Source organism: Euphorbia lathyris, chromosome 1, assembly GCF_963576675.1.
Source record: "Euphorbia lathyris chromosome 1, ddEupLath1.1, whole genome shotgun sequence".
In the NCBI taxonomy this organism is placed as follows: Eukaryota; Viridiplantae; Streptophyta; class Magnoliopsida; order Malpighiales; family Euphorbiaceae; genus Euphorbia; species Euphorbia lathyris.
This window is the reverse complement of record NC_088910.1, coordinates 135,078,111-135,098,899: the sequence shown is the minus strand read 5'-3', so window position 1 is coordinate 135,098,899 and position 20,789 is coordinate 135,078,111. Positions and strand designations below refer to the sequence as shown.

The 20,789-nt window shown below is 38.3% G+C and overlaps 1 protein-coding gene across 3 annotated transcripts; it reads left to right on the top strand.

Moving 5' to 3' along the window:
• Positions 1-781: 781 nt before the first annotated feature.
• On the top strand, positions 782-16,076 carry LOC136211056 (uncharacterized). 3 transcript variants are annotated; one of them, XM_066002578.1, is made up of 7 exons: positions 790-1,264; positions 2,132-2,562; positions 3,016-3,141; positions 3,325-3,627; positions 4,066-4,128; positions 14,433-14,930; positions 15,807-16,076. In XM_066002578.1, exons 1-6 carry the CDS (start codon positions 893-895, stop codon positions 14,824-14,826), a joined length of 1,689 nt encoding a protein of 562 aa, XP_065858650.1. In that variant the 5' UTR covers positions 790-892; the 3' UTR covers positions 14,827-14,930; positions 15,807-16,076. The 3 variants fall into 3 exon arrangements, with proteins under 3 accessions (XP_065858651.1, XP_065858650.1, XP_065858652.1); XM_066002579.1 differs by lacking the exon at positions 3,016-3,141 and having other exon boundaries at positions 782-1,264; XM_066002580.1 differs by lacking the exon at positions 14,433-14,930 and having other exon boundaries at positions 804-1,264.
• The last annotated feature ends 4,713 nt before the right edge of the window (positions 16,077-20,789 follow it).

Here is a 20,789-nt window from a genome sequence, read left to right as displayed (position 1 = left end):
TATTATTATTATTATTATAGTTTATCATTATCTATAAATTAGATAAAAGTCAAAAAATGATAGTTTATTAAAGTATATATCGTTTAATAAAAAAATTAAAACTAAAATATGCATCCATATTTAAAAATTAGGAATTGCATCCATATTATGAATTATTTCTCAAATTTACCGAATTTATCAACGTTAGGGATAAAATTGTACCATTTTAGACGTTAGAGGTAAAATTACTCTTGACCCAAAACGTTATTTTTGCACTTTAACCCTTAATTAAAATAAAAAGTTAAGAGTTTGTATTCATATGAAGATTTGTATTTAATTTCATAGGCTTTAAATTATATGTAAATTTGTGTTTGTATGTAATTTGTATTTTTAATTTAAATTATACTCATTTTTATTTAATTTCATAGACTTTTATCGAGCCAAAATTTTATCAACCCAGGATTTTATTTGATATTCAATTTAGTTTTATCTTTAATAATATATTTATTTATTATTGATATTATTAAATTTATTAAAACCATTATTAAACTATAAGTAGTATTCAGTTAAATTTAGTAGCATTTAGTTAAATTAAATTCAGTATTCAATAGCCTTCAGTTCAGTTTAATTCAGTTCGGTTGATTTTTTTTAGAGTCCCTTATATTAATTTTTTTTTATAATTTTAATAATAAAAGGACATACAATCACACAGACAAAAATAAAAGGTCTAATCATCAGAACTTGAAAAGTCAAAACAGGCGTGTACTGTGTAGCTTGAAAGAGAAAGAGGAAGAACACAGCTTCAACACGGCTTAATTGATAGCGATCGTGAAAAGGATGGGGGAATTTCTACTATTCCACCACCACTTTCCGAATTTATATTCACTTTTCTCCCTGCATTCATCTCTAATCGATGGCAAAAAATCACGATGCCAGTCCGTTCCTCTTTCCTTCTACCTTTCAGTCCCCTTCCGATCCGTCGGAATCCACACCACCGTCGTCACCATCATCACCACCAACACCATCGTTTTTCTCTTCTCAGTCTAATTCCAGTTTCAATTCTCCTTTTAAGACTTCGTTAAGTCTTCCCCGACCACCACTTTCACATTCTTCTTCCAGTAATTTCCCGCCTGCTGCTTTTGCCCCTTGCGCTGCCTGCAAATTCCATAACCGGCGATGCTCCGAGCAATGTTACTTAGCTTCGTTTTTTCCTCCAAATGATGTTCATCGATTTTCCGTCGTTGATAGCGTATTTGGATCTAGCAATGTCGTTAGCTTCCTGCAGGTACGCCATATTAGTTTTTTCTCTATTTTCTTTTTAGTAAATCTGAGCTACTTAGTTTGAATTTACAATATATCACCAATCATTTACTAAATTTTAAATTGAAATTGAACTCGTCTTACATCCTAGCTAATTAGTTCGATTTTGAACAAATAAATGGAAGTGGCTAAGCATTTTTCAGGGTGAAAATGCATCTAGTATCACTGAAGTTGAGTCTATTTCAAAAAAAGTCACTCAGCTCTGATATTGACCTAAAAGATCGATTGACACGTTGAACTTTAAGGATGTTCATAGAGTCCATGGTCACTTTAAATAAGTTATCAATCGTGTTTTCATCACCGAAGTCTATGCATCAATCGGTGTTTTGGGCCAACTATAAGGGCCCTTGATGATTAGCCTAAGAGAATTGAACATCACTTTTTATTTTAAGTAAAGTTATTCTGGTCGGGATGTTTTTCACCGGAATGTTAACCTGTCATAGAAAACTCACAGAACGTTAATCCGTCATAGAAAACATTAGACTATATACCGGAATAGAAAACATTTGACTATATACCAACTATGTGCCACGTTTCTGCTATGTTAGCTAGAAAAAAATCAGATATGTCCAACATGATGCTTCATCGGCACATAGTCAAACGTCTTATGTATTCAAGTGAGTTTTTGTGCAGACATTAGTCGGAATGACTTTATTAAACTCAAATGTGAGGTTCTTTTATTGAAAGAAAAAGAAGTTAATTGACCTTATGAAACATACCCAAATTTCAATGACGGTCAGTGTAATTTACCCCATTTTCAGTTTGTAAACTATCATTTTACTTGAATTAAATGACAGACAATACTCTGATGATGTTTATGTTTCACTTGCAGCAAAATAGCAGCTCATCCTACATCCCATTACTGTTGCTGTTGAGAGACACAAGCAGAGAAGATGGAGAAGTCCATTCGGATTCCAAGAATAATACTGAAATTAACATTCATAAGCAACAACGTGATGAATCCATGAATTCTAATCATGTTAGAGAGCTGATCCAAGGGAGGGAGCTAGCGAAACAGTTAAAGGTACATTTGAGCTCAGAATCATCAGATATAATTAGAGAAGACTTAGTACAGAGAATTTTATCTTCTTTTGAGAAGTCCCTATCAATTCTTAACTGGAGTGAGTCAATCAATAAGCTGCAAAATGATGCTGCCCCTACTGTTACTGCTACCAATGATCCTACTAAATCTCCAATTTACATGTATGGTACTCCTGGAAGTTTGAATTTTGATGCAGTTCACAGTCATGCTGCAAAGAAGAGGTGCATAATGAGTTTATTAGTGTTTTTAGTACAGATTTAGAGCTATGTTATGATTTAGACTCCATGTATAAAACTGTATAATGTTAGCACTAACTGTTAATTTGATAGATCCAAGGGAAGTCAATTTTCCGTTAATTTGGTTCCACGTTTGCGGCACCTAATAAGGTACAGATCTCGCCCTACGGTTATTGGGGAAGAACAACTTTAAACTCCAGTGGAGTTTATATGACGCATACATGAAACTAAATTAACAGGAAATGAGATTTTGTTAGATCTGTAGTTAGTGGCGTCTAAAATTGCTTCATCAACAAAACATTAGTGCTAACGTCACAAGGTTCTATATGTGGAGTCTGAATTTGCTCTCCTCCAATAGCGGATAGCCATATTTCTCCCTATGTATATGTTTATATACATATATAAAGCAAAATTAAGGCTAAGTCTAACGTTTTTCAGAAAGGGATTGCTTAGATGGACAAATCATGTTAGAATTAGCTCTATGAATGGACTGGAAGAACCTCTTGATGATGGCCATAGCTGGATAAAGTATGCACAGAAAGGTGTTGGTACTAAATATCCCAGGTTACAATTCCTTTCATGTTTGACACGTGTGAAGTTTTGATAGAGTGGCTAAAATGTATTCTTTAAATCATCTGTTTTGACGGGACAACACGATTTATGGAAATAATCCGCCTAACAAGATTATCCTTTTCAGTCAGAAAAATGTGATACTTGGAAATCTAATGGGAAATGTTTTATTTGCAGATGTTATTTCACATGCAGCTATGCATTCACCCAGAACTGCTGGGCTACAAAGGAAGTGCAGAGATCCGATGAGGATCCCAACATTTTTGAGGTTACATACCAAGAAATTCACACTTGTTCACTACCGATGTTGCCGGTAGAACAAGAAGAGAAGCAAAATAATATCAGTAGCAACGTTGAAGAACAGCAATCAGAAGGATTCTTGTTGGGCTTTCAAAATTCTGTACAACAGAAATCAGAAGAACTCTTGTTTGCCTTTCAAAATACCACCAATGCTTCAGCTGCCTATTTCCCAACCGTGGAGTAAGTACAGAATTTGTGTAAAACGAGAACAGTTATAGTAGCATTGTAACAGCCTGGTCCAAACCAAGTCCTATTCCTCGAGTCTTAGAGCTTTAAAACGCGTTGCATGCATTGGAAACAAATCTTACTAATATAGCCTAGTCACACTCTCTCTCAATTTCGGATGTGGAGTTCAGTTCTTTGCTGCTCCTTGCTCATTCCTTCCATTCTGGAGCCACCTCCTCTGGATCAGGTTGTTATGCTTGTGAAATATTTTTCATACAAACAACATGCAATGATATAGTTATATACCCCACAGTTTCTGCATTTGTTAGAACTTTCAATTTGCACAAGCACAGTTAAGTCTCTTCATTGTTAGAATTTGGCACATAGTAAGCTTTCTCTCTTTCTTGTACGGATTAATGAGATTCCATAGCTGAGCAGTTTATTGTTTTGCAGAGACACATTGCCAAGCTGGATAAAATATGGAGAGAAAGATATTATTGGCGTTAAATATCCCAGGTTAGGAAAGTCTTTTCTTGTTCGACGGGTAAATTAAACTCATGGTCACTCAATTTTGCTCTTACTAATATGACGGCTACTCAAATTCGAAGCTGAACATAATAGTCACTCAACTTTGCCTTTTATTAACATAAAAATACGTTAACCTTTAACCACTCCACTAACAAGTAACCCTCCGTTGTAGAGCTTATGGAATTAATATTTCAATCAATTTTTATTCTTGAACTTTTTAATTTTGAGATCATTTAGGTATTGTTTGGTTAGAAGAGAGAATGTGATTGTTTGAAGTGAGAAATCTTCGAAAATGGTGATTTGCAAAAACAAAAATGTGGTTCTATGTGAAATGTGGTGAGATTGTTTTGAGGTTTCTAACTTGGCCCAGAGCAAAGTTAAGTGAATTTTTGTCTGGTTTTAAAGTTGAGTAGTCATTATGTTAGTAAGGATAAGATTAAGTGGTCATAAATGTAATATACCAGTTCTGCTCGTTCCTTTCAGTTACTGAACTGAACTTGCAGTTAATCGAACCAAACTTTTTCTAGTTATTAAAATGAAACCGAACCAAATTGTATATATATATATATATAGGGTTAGACTATGCTTACTTTGTTTTTTACAAAGTAAGCCTTACTTTATTTTTTCACCATATATTAGGATTGGTCATAGGGTAGGGACTCCTTACTTTATTTGTGTCTGGAATCCACTTCGACGCGGAAGAGGAATCCTGAAAAAGTTCCCCACGTTAATGGGATGGAGATTTTTTTTTCTCGAAGTTGGGATTATGAGAGAGAAATACCCTCTCTGCCCGTGGAGATCCCTGAAATTATTGACAAAATTATGTTTACTTTTAGAGATTGTTCGGATGATGGTATTTGAAGGTAGGGCTATAATCGAGCCGAGTCGAACCGAGCTTTGGTCTGCTCAAGTTCGGCTTGCTATAAAATTAACGAGCTCGAACCCGAGCCGAGATTTGGCTTGCTCAAGCTCGGCTCAGCTCATTAGAAAATAAACGAGCTCGAGCCGAGCTTCGAGCTTGTTTCGAGCCTAAAATGCTCTTTGAACCTGGTTTTCTAGAAAAATTATCTAACCATGAAATGTTTGCGAGTAAATTGTTAATTATATTTATGAAGTTTGGTCGCAAATAGCTCTTTAATTGTGTACATAAATAAACTCACAAACAAAGTTCGTGAATAAATAAACAAAATGCTTGCAAATAGTTCGTCTATTACTCATTTATTATGTTTGTGAACGATACATAAAACTATATAGTTTTCTACAAAATTGAAATTTATTCATAAATGTTCTAATCGAGCCTACTCGCGAACTTTGGTCTGCTCAAACTGGGCTTGTTTACGAACTGAGCCAGTAAATCATGCTCACGAGCGACTCGTTTACAAATCGAGCCGACCACCGAGCTGAGCGGCTCGATTCATTTACAGCCCTATTTGAAGGTAGGTGACGGTAAGTGTAATTAGTTAACCTTGTTTGTTTTGAGGTGTAATTAAAAAGCATAGTAAAAGAGGGTAAGTGAGAGTGAATTTTGGGTAATTTTCCTTGCAATAGAGAATCATGGTATATATATTTTTCTTCCAAAATTACCTTTTGTCTTTTATTTTACTTATACAAATGAAAGGATATAAAAGTAATTTTATATATAATTACATTATTAAACCATCACTTATCTTACCTTCCATCCAAACACAACAACAAGTTATTTCATACACCTCACTTCACTTCACCTTACATTATTTTACTTTAATTACACTCCATCTAAAAAGAGTATTTGCCGGATTCACAATGATATTGAGGTTTTTTTTTATTGCGAAACCAAGATTGAGGTTGTTGCCGTTACAGAATTGGCGACTAATTTTGATGACATGACGATGGACATTTTTGTCCTAAATTTTTCTTTCTCCCGTGTTCTTCCTCTCTCATTTGTTCTTTTTTCCAATTTTGTGATTCTTCTGTTCTTTCAGAATTGCAATTCTTTTTTCTTTTTCCTTCTTGAATTGCAATTCTTCTTTCTTATTCTTCATGAGAAATATTTGTAGTGAATTTGTAATCTATGCATGGATCTTTTTATTTCTTATTCCCCTTTTTCCTTTGCAGTCTTAATTTCTTGTTCGTTGTTCTATTTTTTTTTCTCCTGTTATCTTCTTTATGTTTAGCTTTGTTCTGCTCCTGTAATGTCTTTCTTATGTTGGTTCCAGTCAACAAAAGAATTCTGGCTTTTCAAATAAAATAAACACTTTTTTTTTACAAAATTATTGCTCGTCACGTTAGCATTTTTAAAAACGCTAGTCCAGGCTCGTAAGGTTCCAATCAACATAAGATTTTGACTTTTCAAATATTTTTTTTTAATACAAAATTACTGCTTGTCAAGTCAGCATTTTTAAAGACGCTAGTCCAGGCCCGTAAAACCAAGGTTCAAAGTGGGCTTTTGCCTAGGCCCCAAAAATTAAAGGGCCACCAAACTCAATTAGAGACTTTGCACCCCTTCAATTTGAAACCTAAACAACTAAACTCTATTAATATAAAAAATTGAGTTAGGATCTGCTAGGGTTTAGCGGCTGCGTAAAGAGAAAGAGCAGCAGATCTCTAGTTTTCTTCTTCATCCTCTTCTTCTAATCCAACCATGTATTGCTACAAGGGCAAATATGCTTATGATTAACTGTGATTTGATCGGGATCTGAATCTGCTCCTGATCACTGATTGGTGGATTTGATTGCTTGTTTTTTTGGATCTATAATATTTTGAATTAGTATTTACTGTTTGATCGGTTTTAGCTTATTTCATTGCATGAAGGTTTGTTGTATGTTAAACTCTTGTCATGGTTAAAATTAATTGGCTCATGCGATGAGGCGATGCTTCCTCTGATTTGCGTAATTTAATGATTTGGAATTTAGTTAGCTGAAATTGTCTCTCCGCGTGGAGTGGTTTTTGGTCTTCTCTCTGTGAGAAGTTTTAAGTTTTTGGGGCGGGACCTGGTACACAGGCCCGCCTATCCCAATGAGTATCCTAAGCTGGAACTGTCGTAGGGCTAGGCAACCCACGTACAGTTAATGTTCTTGTGGACCTGGTTAGGGTTCATAGGCCTATAGTTACTTTTTTAATGGAAACTATGATTAAAGAAGAGAAAGTGATAACGGTTTCTAAAAAACTTGGTTATAGTGGATACTTTATTATCGATGGGCCTGGTCATGGGGGTGGTCTTGCTTTACTATGGAAAGAGAATATTTCGGTCAACATACAATCTTCATCTCTTAATCATATTAATGCTTTTATCACTTTTCCAAACATACCAATTTGCCGTGTTACTGGATTCTATGGATTCCCGGAAAGACAGCGACGGAGGGCCTCTTGGGATTTGCTGCGATCCCTCAAAGACCAAGACGGTTTAGCCTGGTGCTGTATTGGGGATTTTAACGATGTGCTGAGTTTGCGTGAGAAACGAGGGGGAAGAAGTCAACCTAATTGGCTTGTTGAGGGATTTAAGGAAGCAGTAGAAGCGAGTGGTTTAGGTCCAATCCCTATGGACGGTCATCCTTTCACCTAGGAAGTCGGGCGCGGCACGGATAGATGGATTGAAGAAACTCTCGATCGTGCCCTTGTCAACGCAAAGTGGAAAGAATTGTTTGCTGACTCTAGAACCCGGAACCTTGCAACTGTGTCTTCTGATCACTCAACTATCTTTCTAGAGTGTAAAATGTGGCTTCGTTGTTTTGGGATTAAACGCTTCCGATTCGAGAATGTCTGGCTTCGGGAGTCTAATTGCGCAGTAGTTGTACATCAGGCGTGGATGTCTGAGTCGAGTAGTTCGATATCTGATAAAATTGCGATATGTACTAAGGCTCTTAAGGGGTGGAGCTCATTGCTGGAATCGAATTTCAAGCAATCCCTGGATATTTATAGGACCTAGATGCAAGGCTATAAAGGTAGGAGGGATGTATATGGTATGTAGAGATATAAGCAAGCTTCACAAGCGTATTTATCAACTTTAAAAAAACAGGATGACTTTTGGAAGCAAAGAGCTAAGTTGCTCTGGATGAGAGACGATGACGCAAATTCTCAGTATTTTCATGCATACGCATCTGACAGAAGGAAAAGAAACAGTTTCTCGGCACTAAAGGACTCTAACGGGATATGGCGCACAAAATGTAATGGGATGGACGATATACTGTCTGAGTATTTCAATGGAATTTTCACCAGTACGGGCAACAATGATTCTGCTTTACTGTCGTATGTTCGATCTAGGGTCTCTCCGGAGGAAAACGAATTACTGTCTCATGCGTTTTCTAGGGAAGAAGTTAAAAGTGCATGCTTTTCAATGCATCCAGACAAAAGTCCGGGACCTGACGGGCTCAATCCGGCCTTTTTTCAGCACTTTTGGAACATTGTGGGACATGATGTATGTGAAGCATGCTTCTCTATTCTCCGAGCTAATAGGCTTCCACCAACGCTTAACGACACTCTGATCGTGCTCATTCCAAAAATTAGCAAGCCTGAATTTGTCTCTGATCTACGCCCCATTGCACTTTGCAATGTATTATTTAAGATTCTGTCAAAAATGTTGGCTAACCGTCTCAAGGTAATCCTCCCATCTATAATTTCTACAACTCAAAGTGCATTTATTGCAGGAAGAACTATATCCGACAACATTATAGTGGCATATGAAACAATCCATAAGTTAAGAGGGCTAAGACAAGGGAAACACGGGACCGCTGCTATGAAGTTAGACATGAGTAAAGCATATGATCGGATTGAATGGGGCTTTCTGGAGAATATGCTTATCAAGATGGGGTTTAACGGAAGATGGATACAATGGATTATGATGATGGTAACTACTGTCTCATATAAAATCGTGCAGGAAGGCAGGGAGATTGGACCTATTATCCCTAAACGGAGACTGAGGTAAAGAGACCCTTTATCTCCTTTCTTATTCTTAATTTGTGCTGAAGGATTATCTGCATTATTATCAGCTAAGGAACAGGCTGGTTTAATTCATGGTGCTCAGGTAGCTAGAAATGCCCCAAAAATCTCTCACTTATTCTTTGCAGATGACAGCTATCTGTTTTTTCGAGCCAATAAGAGAGAGGCAAGGGTGGTTCAAGACTGTTTAAGGTGCTATGAACAAGCTCCAGGTCAGTGCGTGAATTTCCAAAAGTCTTCGGTATTTTTTAGCGGAAATTCGTCAATAGAAGATCGGTCAGATGTATGCAACGAACTTGGGGTTGCTGAAGTTGAGGATATGGGATTCTATTTGGGGGCACCAATTGTTGTTGGAAGAAGTAAGATGCAAGCATTCAGTTTCTTAAAAGATAGAATTTGGAAGCGGATCAATAATTGGAAGGAGAAATATTTATCCCGTGCGGGGAAGGAAATCCTCATCAAAGCTGTGTTGCAATCTATTCCAACTTATGTCATGAGCATATTCCTCATGCCTATGGAGTTCTGTAATGATATTAACAATATGCTAAATAGGTTCTGGTGGAATTCATCCTCCTCAACATCAAATGGAATCCACTGGAAGGCATGGGATAAACTTTGTTGGCCGAAAGCTAACGGAGGATTGGGCTTCCGGGACATCCATAAATTTAATCTCGCTCTTCTAGCAAAACAAAGTTGGCGCCTTGTTACGAATCCGGATTCTCTGATAGCAAGAACTCTAAAAGCAAGGTATTTTCCTAATGTTGATTTTTTACAGGCTACCCTGGGGCATAACCCTTCCTTCGTGTGGCGTAGCATCATTACGGGTCGAGGGATCTTGATCAATGGATTAAGGAGGAAAATAGGCAATGGAGAATCCAGTTCCATTTGGAACAGTCCTTGGCTGCCGGACGATCAAAACCCTTTCCCAATAAGCTCGACTATAACGACTTTGCCCTCATGACTTGTCAAAGACCTTATGGATGATCAAGGAAATTGGAAGCAGGAGGTTATTAACAGCTCGTTTTGCCCACGGGATGCCAAACTCATTTATTCCATACCGGCCAGGCGTACGCGTGTTGAAGATGGTTGGTTCTGGCCATCTGATAAATCTGGTGCTTATACAGTTAGGAGCGGATATTTTCGGGCAAGGGGACTCACACCGTCGAATCAAATAAATCCGAACGGAATAAATTGGAAGCTGATATGGAATTTGAAGGTTGCCCCGAAAGTCAAGAACTGTTTATGGCGATTTTTTACCAACTGTCTGCCAACTTTGAATAATCTTGCAATTCGTCATAGCTCGCTACCTAACTGCTGTCCGGTGTGCGGAGCTTTCGGGAAAAACGAGTTTCACGTGTTCATAGGGTGTCCTCGAGCTGCTCAGGTATGGAAATTATTGTTCAAAGACAATCGGTTGGATCTAATCACGAATTTTATCCATTGGTTTACAAATATCCTTGGTGATGTGACGATGGATTGTAACCTTATTGCGATAATCTGTTGGCAACTATGGAGGGCACGAAACGAAAAAGTTTGGAATGATAAAATTCGAACGCCTGAGGAAATATTTCAAACCGCCACTGCTGAACTGACGGCTTGGGAGGCAGCGCAAAGACATCACCCTGATCAACAAAATCAATACACGAGTGTTTTGTGTAAATGGAAGAAACCGGTTGCAGGCTGCTACATCTGTAACGTCGATGCAGGGGTAAATGGGTTAAATAATTTCTGCTCTTTTGGTTTCCTTTTACGCGACTATCAGGGGCGATGCTTTGCGGCAAGCATGGGTTACCTTGCTGAGATAACGGATCCACCTTTGGCTGAGGCAATGGCAATCCGCGAAGCGCTATAATGGATCAAGAATTATAACTTAAGCCATGTTGAAGTTCAGTCTGACTGCCTGATGGTGGTATGGGCTATTCAGCTCCAAAAAAGTCAATTATCTTATTTATCTGATGTGATACGTGAGTGTTGTGATTTGTTGCGAGATTTGAACTCCTGTTCGATCTCTTTTATTAAACGATCAGCGAATTTAGCAGCCCATAGCCTAGCTAAAGCTGTTACTTCTAGTTCTGTTCGTGGTGAGTGGGTCTGTCCACCACCGTTTATTATTGATGTGTTATCTTCTGATTTAAGTTAATAAAAGTTGTTGTTTGTTTAAAAAAAAAAACTCTATTAATTTCCACATAATATATTATTAGTTATATAACCCTTTCTTCCAACCTTATAAGGTCAAACGATTGGGTACCAAACCAACCAACCAAAAAGGGGCCTATTTTTCTTATTATTACTGAATTGTTTTCTTTGCTTTCTAAAATAAAAAGGGTTAGATGGTGGATGTCCTTAGTGAATTGGTTCGTAGTCAATCGAACCATCAAGTTTCTTGGCAAGGATATGGCGTCCGGTAAGGGTATAACCATCAGAGGTATGGGTGAAGGTAGGTTCTGTTTTAGTGGTACCACTCTTTGGATCTAAAACGAATAATTAATAGACGCCTTTTTACTTTCAATGGCCATCTCCTCATTGTTCACCACCGTGGATGTGTCGTTGAATGTACCTTTACTCATCATGTCAATCCGGATCTGGGTGCATGATGTCCCTTTAGGGTACATGTCTGTGAATGTGGGGTAGATTGTTGGGCCAAATCCTAGGCTCCTTCATCAATTACGATGCAAAGAATTACACAAGAGGCTGGAGAAGTTTTATGTGCCTACGGGTAGAACTAGATACCCGCCTGCCGTTGAAGAGATGGAAGAAACTGAAATTGGCTAATGAGACAAGGAGCATAGTGCGGTTCAAGTACGAATTATCCTTCACTAGTGGATTGTTAGGGCACAATGACTCCATGTTCCCTAAGAGGTTTGCACATCCAGAATGAGAGATCAAGCTTCAGTGGGGACAGTGGATCAGAGCTTCTGATCGAACATAGAATGCGGGAGGTGACGAGAAGTGGCTGAAGGAGGAGGCTGCCAATGGTGTGGATGTTGGGGGATCATGAGAGGCTTCGATAGAGATGGAGACTGACAACCAGAAAACGGTTAACTCGAATACTGGAGCATGCTCGAATATGATTGGTGGGTATGGTACTGTAGTCGTGTGTGTGATGAACAATAAATTAATGATGCAAACTGTTTTTGAGACAAATAACAGGGGCATGTTGTGTCTCCCAATAATTAGGAGGAAGAAATAGCTCTGATTGAAGAACGAAAAAGGAAGCGGGCTTCTCGTGAGGATATGATAGTGGGTAAGGAGAAGGTTAGAGAGGACATGTAGACACTGAGCTTGCTGGTTAGTACTGTTAAATCGGTCAGGTCCTAAGGGGAAACCTGCCGAACGCCATGATAGGTGTTTCGTTGAACTACTAGGGGCTTGGCAACTTCCGAGCAAAGTTGGCCATTAAGGATATTATTCGAACTCGAATGCCCTCGTTTGTGTTCTTGATGGAGACTCTTATTAATTTCAATAAAATAGATAGCTTGAAATGTAATCTTGGTTTTCAGAATTGTTTCAATGTTGATTGTGAAGGTCGTAGTGGAGGCCTAGCCCTATTTTGGATTAATAAAATCGATATTTCTATTTTTATGTATTCTTCTTCCACATTGACTTGCTATTATTGATGAATCGAGGATTTCTTGGCCGTGCTCGGGCTTTTATGGAACCTGATGGGTCCAACAGACATTGTGTGGGACTTACTTCGTACTCTAAAAGGGAGGTCCTCACTCCCTTGGTGTGTCTTCAGGGACTGCAATGATTTATTGTTAGTTTCATATAAGCGTGGGGGTGCACCCGCTCCGGAGTGGTTATTTAGAGGTTCCCGGGATGTGATTAATTAATGTGGATTGTTTGATGTTCCTTTGCTTGGACATGGGTTTACTTGAGAACAAGAAAGAGGTATAGAGAACTTTGTGGAGGAAAGGTTGGATAGGGCCCTAGTTAACTCAAACTGGTCAGACTTATTTCCTAATTCCAAACTTAAGTGTCACTAGTGCTTCAGATCATTATCCCTGGAATTATGCACAACTTCCTAGTCGATCTCGCCAATTCAGAATGGAGAATAACTGGCTTCGGGAGAGTGAGTTCAAACATTTAGTTATTGAGGAGTGGGATCAGTCGAAGGACGGAGATATGTGCTCGAGGTTGGTGGAAGGTATGAGGCAATGTCTAAATGGGGGAAGAATATTGTGGCTGGTTTCAAATTAGAATCAACCAATGCAAGCACACTTTGGCCTCACTAGTGACTGATGCTAAAGATTCCGAGAGTTCTTGCTTCTTCAGGAATGGAATGAGCTGGATGCCCTACTTTTTCATGAGGAGGACTATTGGAGGCAAGGGTCGAAGGTCACGTGACTTTGGGAGGGTGACCGAAATAGTAAGCTCTTTCATCAGGTAGCTTCGGTAAGAAGAAATCACAACTATATTTCTAAACTTCAAATCGACAATGATCCTTGGTTTGAAACTCCATCTGAGATGAAGAATGCGGTAATTAATTATTTTTCTAACATTTTCTCTAATGTGAACACCAATAGTGAGGCTAATGTTGGGGTCTTGAGCCCCTACATTTCAGATAGTATGAATGCCACATAGCCTCGTTTGAGGCGAGGGAGTTTCGGGAGGTAGCTTTTTCCATGCACCCAAACAAGGCCCCGACCTCGGATGGCCTTAACCTGATATTTTTTCATACCTTATGGCATCAGCTCGGCCCGAACATTATTACAAGTTGTATTCAATGATTTGAATCATAGTGCTTCCCACACCACCTTATGGGAACTAAACTAATGTGACCTTTATCCCCAAAATTAGCTCTCCAACTAATATGAAGGATCTCCATCATATTTCTTTCTATAACGTCATATATAAGATTCTAGCCAAGGTTCTGGCTAATCGGTCGAAGCTTATGTTGCCTGAAGTGAGTTATGTTGAGTAGTCTACCTTTGTTCGTAGTCGTTCCATTATCGATAACGTGATTATTGCTTTTGAGCTTGTATGTATTGTGAAGCGACATATCAAAGGTAAACATGGGGATGTGGCATTTAAGATTGATATTAGTAAGGCTTATGACCGTATTCGATGGCCCTACCCGCGGGAGGTTCTGACTCGCTTGGATTTCCACCAACGATTTATTGCCTAGATCATGATGTGTGTTTAGTCGGTTCGTTACCACTTCCTGGTGAATAATGATAGAGTTGGACCTGTTACTCCAGAACGAGGCCTTCGACGGTTAGACATTCTCTTTCCTTGTTTATCTTATGTGTGGAAGCCTTGTCTGCTCCATCGAAGCTTGCGGAATCGCAGGGTGAGTTGTATGGCTGCAAGGCGAGTAGATACTCACTTAGAGTTTTCCATCTTTTATTTGCTGATGACAGTTTCTTCTTTTTCAGAGCTAATGTGGAGGAGAGCCATGCTATGAAAGGTATTCTAAACTTCTATGAAAATTTGTCAAGGCAAGCAGTTAACCTCCAAAATTCGGGTATTATGTTTAGCACAAATGTCTCGATAGGGCTTCAAGAGGATATCAGGGAAATTCTGGGGGTTTCGACTCTAGTGAATACAAGTAAATACTTGGGTTTGCCTTCGTTGATAGGTTGGAGGAAGCGGTCAGCTTTCAGTTTCTTTGTGATAGACTTTCACAAAGGTTGTTTAATTGGGATGGCAAACTTCTTTCCTAAAAAGGCTGGGAAGTGTTTCGTAAAGCTGTTGGCCAAGCTATCCAATCCTATTCCACGAACATCTTCCTGCTCCCAATCTTCCTTTGTTATATGTTGTAGAAAATGATGAATTCATTTTAGTGGGGTTCGAAAAGCGACAAACGCAGAATTCACTTTGGTGTGGGGGTCTTGGATTTCGACAGCTGGAAGCTTTTAATCTCGCCTTGCTTGGTAAGCAAGCTTGGCATCTAGTGTCCGATTGAGCAATGTGTAGAATATAAAAATATCTTTGTTTTTATGTTTACTTCTCACAAGTTGGAGTCATAGAATGATGAGTTTAAAGTCTTTTTGAATTCAATTTGAAAATGCATTTTAATTTAGTGAGGAGTCTAATATTGATGGGAATGAATTATTTATGGAGTTGAAGTTACTTAGAGAATTTTTGTATTGAGATAAAATAGGACGTATTGATATTTTGATGTTTTTGAAAGACTTAGTTATTTTTTAGGACAAAGTACGAAAAAAATGCTCGTGGTTTGCCTTATTTGCAAATAGAGGTATGTGGTTTAAAAGTTTGCAAATAGAGGTATGTGATATACTTTTTTTTACAAAACAAAGTATTTAAAATTAAACGTTTGAGTAATTGATGACAATAAAAACATTTTTTATTTTATTTTTTCAATTACATTTATATATTGACAAAACACGGATCCCAAAATCAAATTACAACTGTGTAAAATGAACTTTAATATCGATTCAGTTCATAAACTGTCAAATTAGTAAAAAAACGTAATATTCCACCATATTATTTATTGTTTTGATTTAGAAAGTTTTTTTCATGGGTTGTGTTTTGCCGATATGTAAGAATAATTTTTTTTTAAGATAAAAATGTCTTTGGTTGTAATCAGAACTTAATTGTGTAATTATGATACTTTGTTTTGTAAATAAAACATATCACAAACCTTTATTTATAAATTTTTAAATCACATACCTCTGTTTTCAAATTGAGCAAACAACATGCATTTTTTTCGTACTTTTCCCTATTTTTTAATACAATTATTGCATATATAATTTTATTGACTATTTTTCTGATTTTTGGGTATGCAGAAAGAAGATTCTCAAAATTAAAGCTATTGTAGTCCTATTTGTGATCTACAATGCTATAAGAAAGACATGCAGTAGTGGTGATAGCAATTGAAAATAATCTTTCAGAGAAAGTAGAATATGAAAACTTGATTAATGGTTTTGCTTTAAAAGTGTTAGAAGGATAATACTTTATAAACAAAAAGTTTATATTAGTTTGAAATTGTATTGAGATATTATTATGAATTAAAGTTGTGTATAGTTGAAAAAAAAAATTCAAAGCTCCAATTTTTATATGTTGCATAAGGTTGGAAAATGTTTTTTTTATTAAAAGTTTGGGAATGAGGGAGATTTGTTAGGCATCCCAGCTAGGCTAGCACCCTTAAAACAACCCCGAGCTTGTATAAGGTTGGAAAATGTTTAAAACAAGTCTTCATTAGTCGAAATCCTTGATTTGCTAACAATGTAGATGTTTGTTCTCGTTTTGTAAAAAAAAATTACAAGTGTTTAACTTAATTGTGAATCTGTCAAACCATGTGTTTAAAAAAAAAATTAACCCTATTTTATATTAATATTAAAGGTTATACAAAATAAATCTAATTATAATACAAGTCCAAAATTTTATATATATTTATTTAAAATGTTGAATTATTATAATTATGTTTTATATAAATTCAATTTTATTAATTTTTAAAATGAAAAGAGTATATTGTTGGTCCCTTATAACGTGACAAGTTAGTTCCAAAGGGGGGATATGAACTATTTAAAAAATTTGTCCGTTGAAGCTGACTTCTTTTTTTATGAAGAGGTTTACACAGCGTCACTAAGTAGATTCAAGACACAAGCTTAGTCAACTTGTGACTAAGTCTGCTTCTTTACTTGAGTCAGGAAATAGCACTTAGAGTCTATTCCTGAACTCAGCTTCTTAGTAAACTTAACTCAGCGTGAGTTCTTTACTTAGTCAGTTTTATAGCAAGCAATATATATTAAAGGAGTTTAAGGGTTAGAAAGATGTTACTCAGCAGACTTATCCTGGTTCGGCCTCTCAGTATATTAAAGGAGTTTAAGGGTTAGAAAGATGTTACTGAGCTCTTTAAAGGTAGAGCACGAAACTTTTTACAGATAGAAGTTGAGTATAACAAGAGTACCTTCCTATATACCTCTACTCACTCCTATATCTACGCTGAGTACTATAACCGAGTACTCAGTCTCTCCTTTCTATTCTTCTAGAAATGATAAAGTGTTTGTCCTAAACAACGATTGCTAAGACACTTTAGATGATTTGAAATCACTCTAGACTTTTACACAAAGATTAAGAATTGGTGTAAGGTATTTGCTTTGCTTTTCTAACAGAAACTTCAAGTATGAATTTGGTCAGCGTTTCGACTGGTTGAAGATCTGCATCGATTGAAGCAAATGGATGGCCTTTATATAGTGACACTTGAGGCACCTGGTCATTTCGAATTTCGAAATAACCGTTGGAGGGAAACGGCTTCCTGTCGTTATCACTCTGGGCGTGCTCAGCGTCGTTGGCCAATAGGATTCACGCATCTTCTGTCTTCGTCAGTCTTCGGCAGAATGTTTCGACATTTAAGGAAAAGTCTACGAGACAGCTTCCTGCGCCTTCTGAACTTTTCCCAAAGTAGAAATACTTTGTCTGGAAGTTGAACATTGTCTGCCGCTGTCCAGACTGCATTGTCGTCCAACTCAGCAGCTTCCACTTGAAGCTTTTGCCACGAAGGCTTCTCGATCCTTCTCTTGCTGAGTCGTCGTTTTACTTGATACGGCTTCGTTTTGAACTCTTGAGCCGAATGGTCTTGATGTGTTAATTTGGGCTTGACTTCCACTTTATGGGCCTTTGGGCTTTTTAATCTCAATGTCTTATAAACAATAAACTCAACATTGAACAACACATTAGTGTAATAAATCAAAGCATTTAAATTTAATGTGTTAGAATATTTTTATCATCACTTAAATAATTTTGTCAAATCAAAATCATGTGGAAATGTGTTTCAACAAACTCCCCCATTTTGATGTTGGCAAAAATATTCAGTTGAAGAACTCAGTGTTGAGCTCCCCCATGATAGTTGACCTAATTTTATCAAATAACTCCCCCGTAAGGGTTGAGCGGCTAACTTAGTTTTACTCTAAACATTTTAAGGTTTAATCGAGTAAGTCTAAGGTCAGTTTTCAGAAATAGGTCAGCTCATGGAACATATTCTATTTAACTCAGTTTTATGCGGAAGATTTATATATCAGAGAGCGCTGAGTATTTCTTTGTTCAATGTGTTTAAGAAGACATGTAAAAGCGGTCAACACAGCATGCAGTCATAAAGCAATGTAGACAAGTAGCACTGTTGATTTAGTGAAGATGCGATTTACTATTCAATACAAAACATAAGTAAGCATCACATAAGATTGGTTAATTTAAAAGGATAGATGCATCAAGGTTTTGTATTCAGGTCAGCACAAAAAAGATATACACAAGGAAAGGACTACAAGTTTTAGCAAAAAGAAATCTAGTAAGAAAAGCTAAAGCTATTTCTTCTTGTAGTTGAGTTGGGCTTCATGCTCTTTTAGCTTACCCTTTCCCTTGTGTCTTTGCTGACTTCCTGGAGCTTCTTCAGGTTGCTGAGTTCTTGGGGCTTGTTCTTTCTCCCCCGTTTTGCCAGCATCGGTTTTGGCAATGAAGGTTTCTTCAATGGCAGCTTGAGTTAGGCGTTTAGAAAATGCCTTTAGCCTTCTTGTGCTTTCATTCATTCCGTCAAAGATTGGGACACCGTCATCCACAATAGCTCGAGGAATACCGATAGATGCCGCACTCAGCATACTCAAAACAGCGGCTTGAGACTTGCCAACCCAGTGTATGGTTTCGGTGAGCATTGCAAAAGCTTGATGAAACATTTTTAGCAAAGATGAATCAAAATACTCACGCTGACCGTTGATTTGGCGCACATGGTTGAAAGTCACTCGAGAATACTTCAGAATCTCGTTGGTTTTAAGCTCGTCAGTTGCCATCTCTTGCCTGTTTAAGTTCAGCAGACGCACAGCCTCGCTAATTTGCTTAATGGAGCATTGGGAGGAGTTGGAAAGCTGGTGATTTGTTTTCTCTTGCTCAATATGAAGCTGGCTGAAGAGATGATGGACTTCGGCAGAAGTGGCATATGCTGAGTTCGCAGCTGACAATTGATGAATCTGCCCTTGCAGTGAGTTCATGTGGTTTACCATGGTCAGCTGGAGTTCAGCCAACTTTGTTATAGAGTCCTGCCTGGGCTGTTGAGATTGCAACGAAGTCATGACACTCAGAAGATCCTTCAAACCTTTGATCTCAGTTAGAAGCTGAGTGACAGATGAACAGTAGTAAACCCAACGGCATTGGTACTGGTTTGATGGAGGTCTTGGATAAGAGCTTGAGCTAAGTCAACGATTCTTCGACCAGACTCAGAGGCATCCAAATAGCTTAAGGATCCATCATTTGTTGACCCAGATGCCGGAGGAGGAGTAGAACCGAATAAAGGCGGTGTTTGGTTCTGCTCATCATTAGAAGGAAGTGGAGGATCGGTAGAAAGTGTTACTTGCTCAGTGTCAGGCTGAAGCTGACTGGATTGTGGAAGCTGAGGAAGTTCAGTGTGCACCTGAGCAGGTAATTACTTGGCTTGCTCAATGTGTTGAGGAGTGGAATCTTCGAGCACTTGCTCAACATTACTTTGGTTGGCGGAAGCATTTAAGTCGGCATGTTCCTTCGGCTGAGAAACAGAGGCTTGATTTTCTTATTGCTCTGGTTGAGACTCAGGAGGGATTGAGAAGTACCGAAGATGTACATCTGTAAGGTCAGAGATCTCATCCCTTAGTGGTGAGTCACCCATGAGGTCAATGACGGGTGCTTGAAAAGCCTTCTTCTTCCTCAGTCTCTTTAGCTTTGGAGGAGTAGGTTCACAAGGAATGGACTCAATGGAGTCAGTGGGTGAAGCTTCCCTTTGAACAGCGGGAGCATTTGCTGTGTGCTCAGTTTCTTCTTCGTCAACCAACTTAGTGTTGATTGGTTCAAGGTGCTCATCATCAGCTGTTTCTTCAGTGTCATCCTGACCACTTTCTTCTTCTTCAGACTCATCATTCAGTTCTTCTTCCTCAAACTGTTCCTCCAGTTCTTCCTCGACAAACTGACCACCCAGTTGGTCTTGTTCTTCCTGATCATCTAACTGTTGCTCAGCGTCAACATCTTGACTTTGTACATAGTGTGAGTTAGGAGGAACGACGACATCAGTTGGTAGTGCATCGATAGGTCTCAACTCAAAATTGAGCTGCTTCTTCCTCTTCCTTAATGGTTGGTCATCAACCTCTCTTTCTTCTATCTCAGGCTCAGCTTGCCTAGGTCTTTTCTCAGCTGACCTAGATCCACCCTGTCCTTGTTGAATCTGAGGCTTAGTTCCTCCACATAAAATTTTAACCTTCTTTGGGGCAGAAGCAGCAGCTTTAGAGGTGCTCAGGACAGCTTTCCTCTTTCTTTGAGTTCATCCCTTTCGAGTCACTGCCCCCTCAGCGTTCTGGACAGCTTCCCCTTTTCCTTTCTTCGGCACAATAGGTTGATCATATGCCAAACCGAATAGGGCACCAGCTATAATCTCGGTTCCCCGAACTTGGATTTCCGCAATCATGTCCACATTGTGATCCTTGAGGATTCGGGTGATGAAGGAGCCTAACCTAAGGGTTCCTGTACTTCGTAGAAACCCACCGATTATGAATACGGGCATGTTTATCGGTGTGTAGGTCAGCATGTGCCATATAAAACACTGCTCAAAATTGGTTGCTGAGTTGGTGCAGTTGATTTTAGGGAAAAGGAAATTGGTCAGTATGTAATGGGCCATCTTTTGATGCCGACCTATGGAAGTGCTCGAGATTTCACCTACATGACCCTCAGGTTTACAGAAGGTCTGAACGTAGTCGGGTTTCTCATGGTCACCAGATTTACGAAGTATAACTCCTTCGTTTTTCAGCTTGAACAGTGAA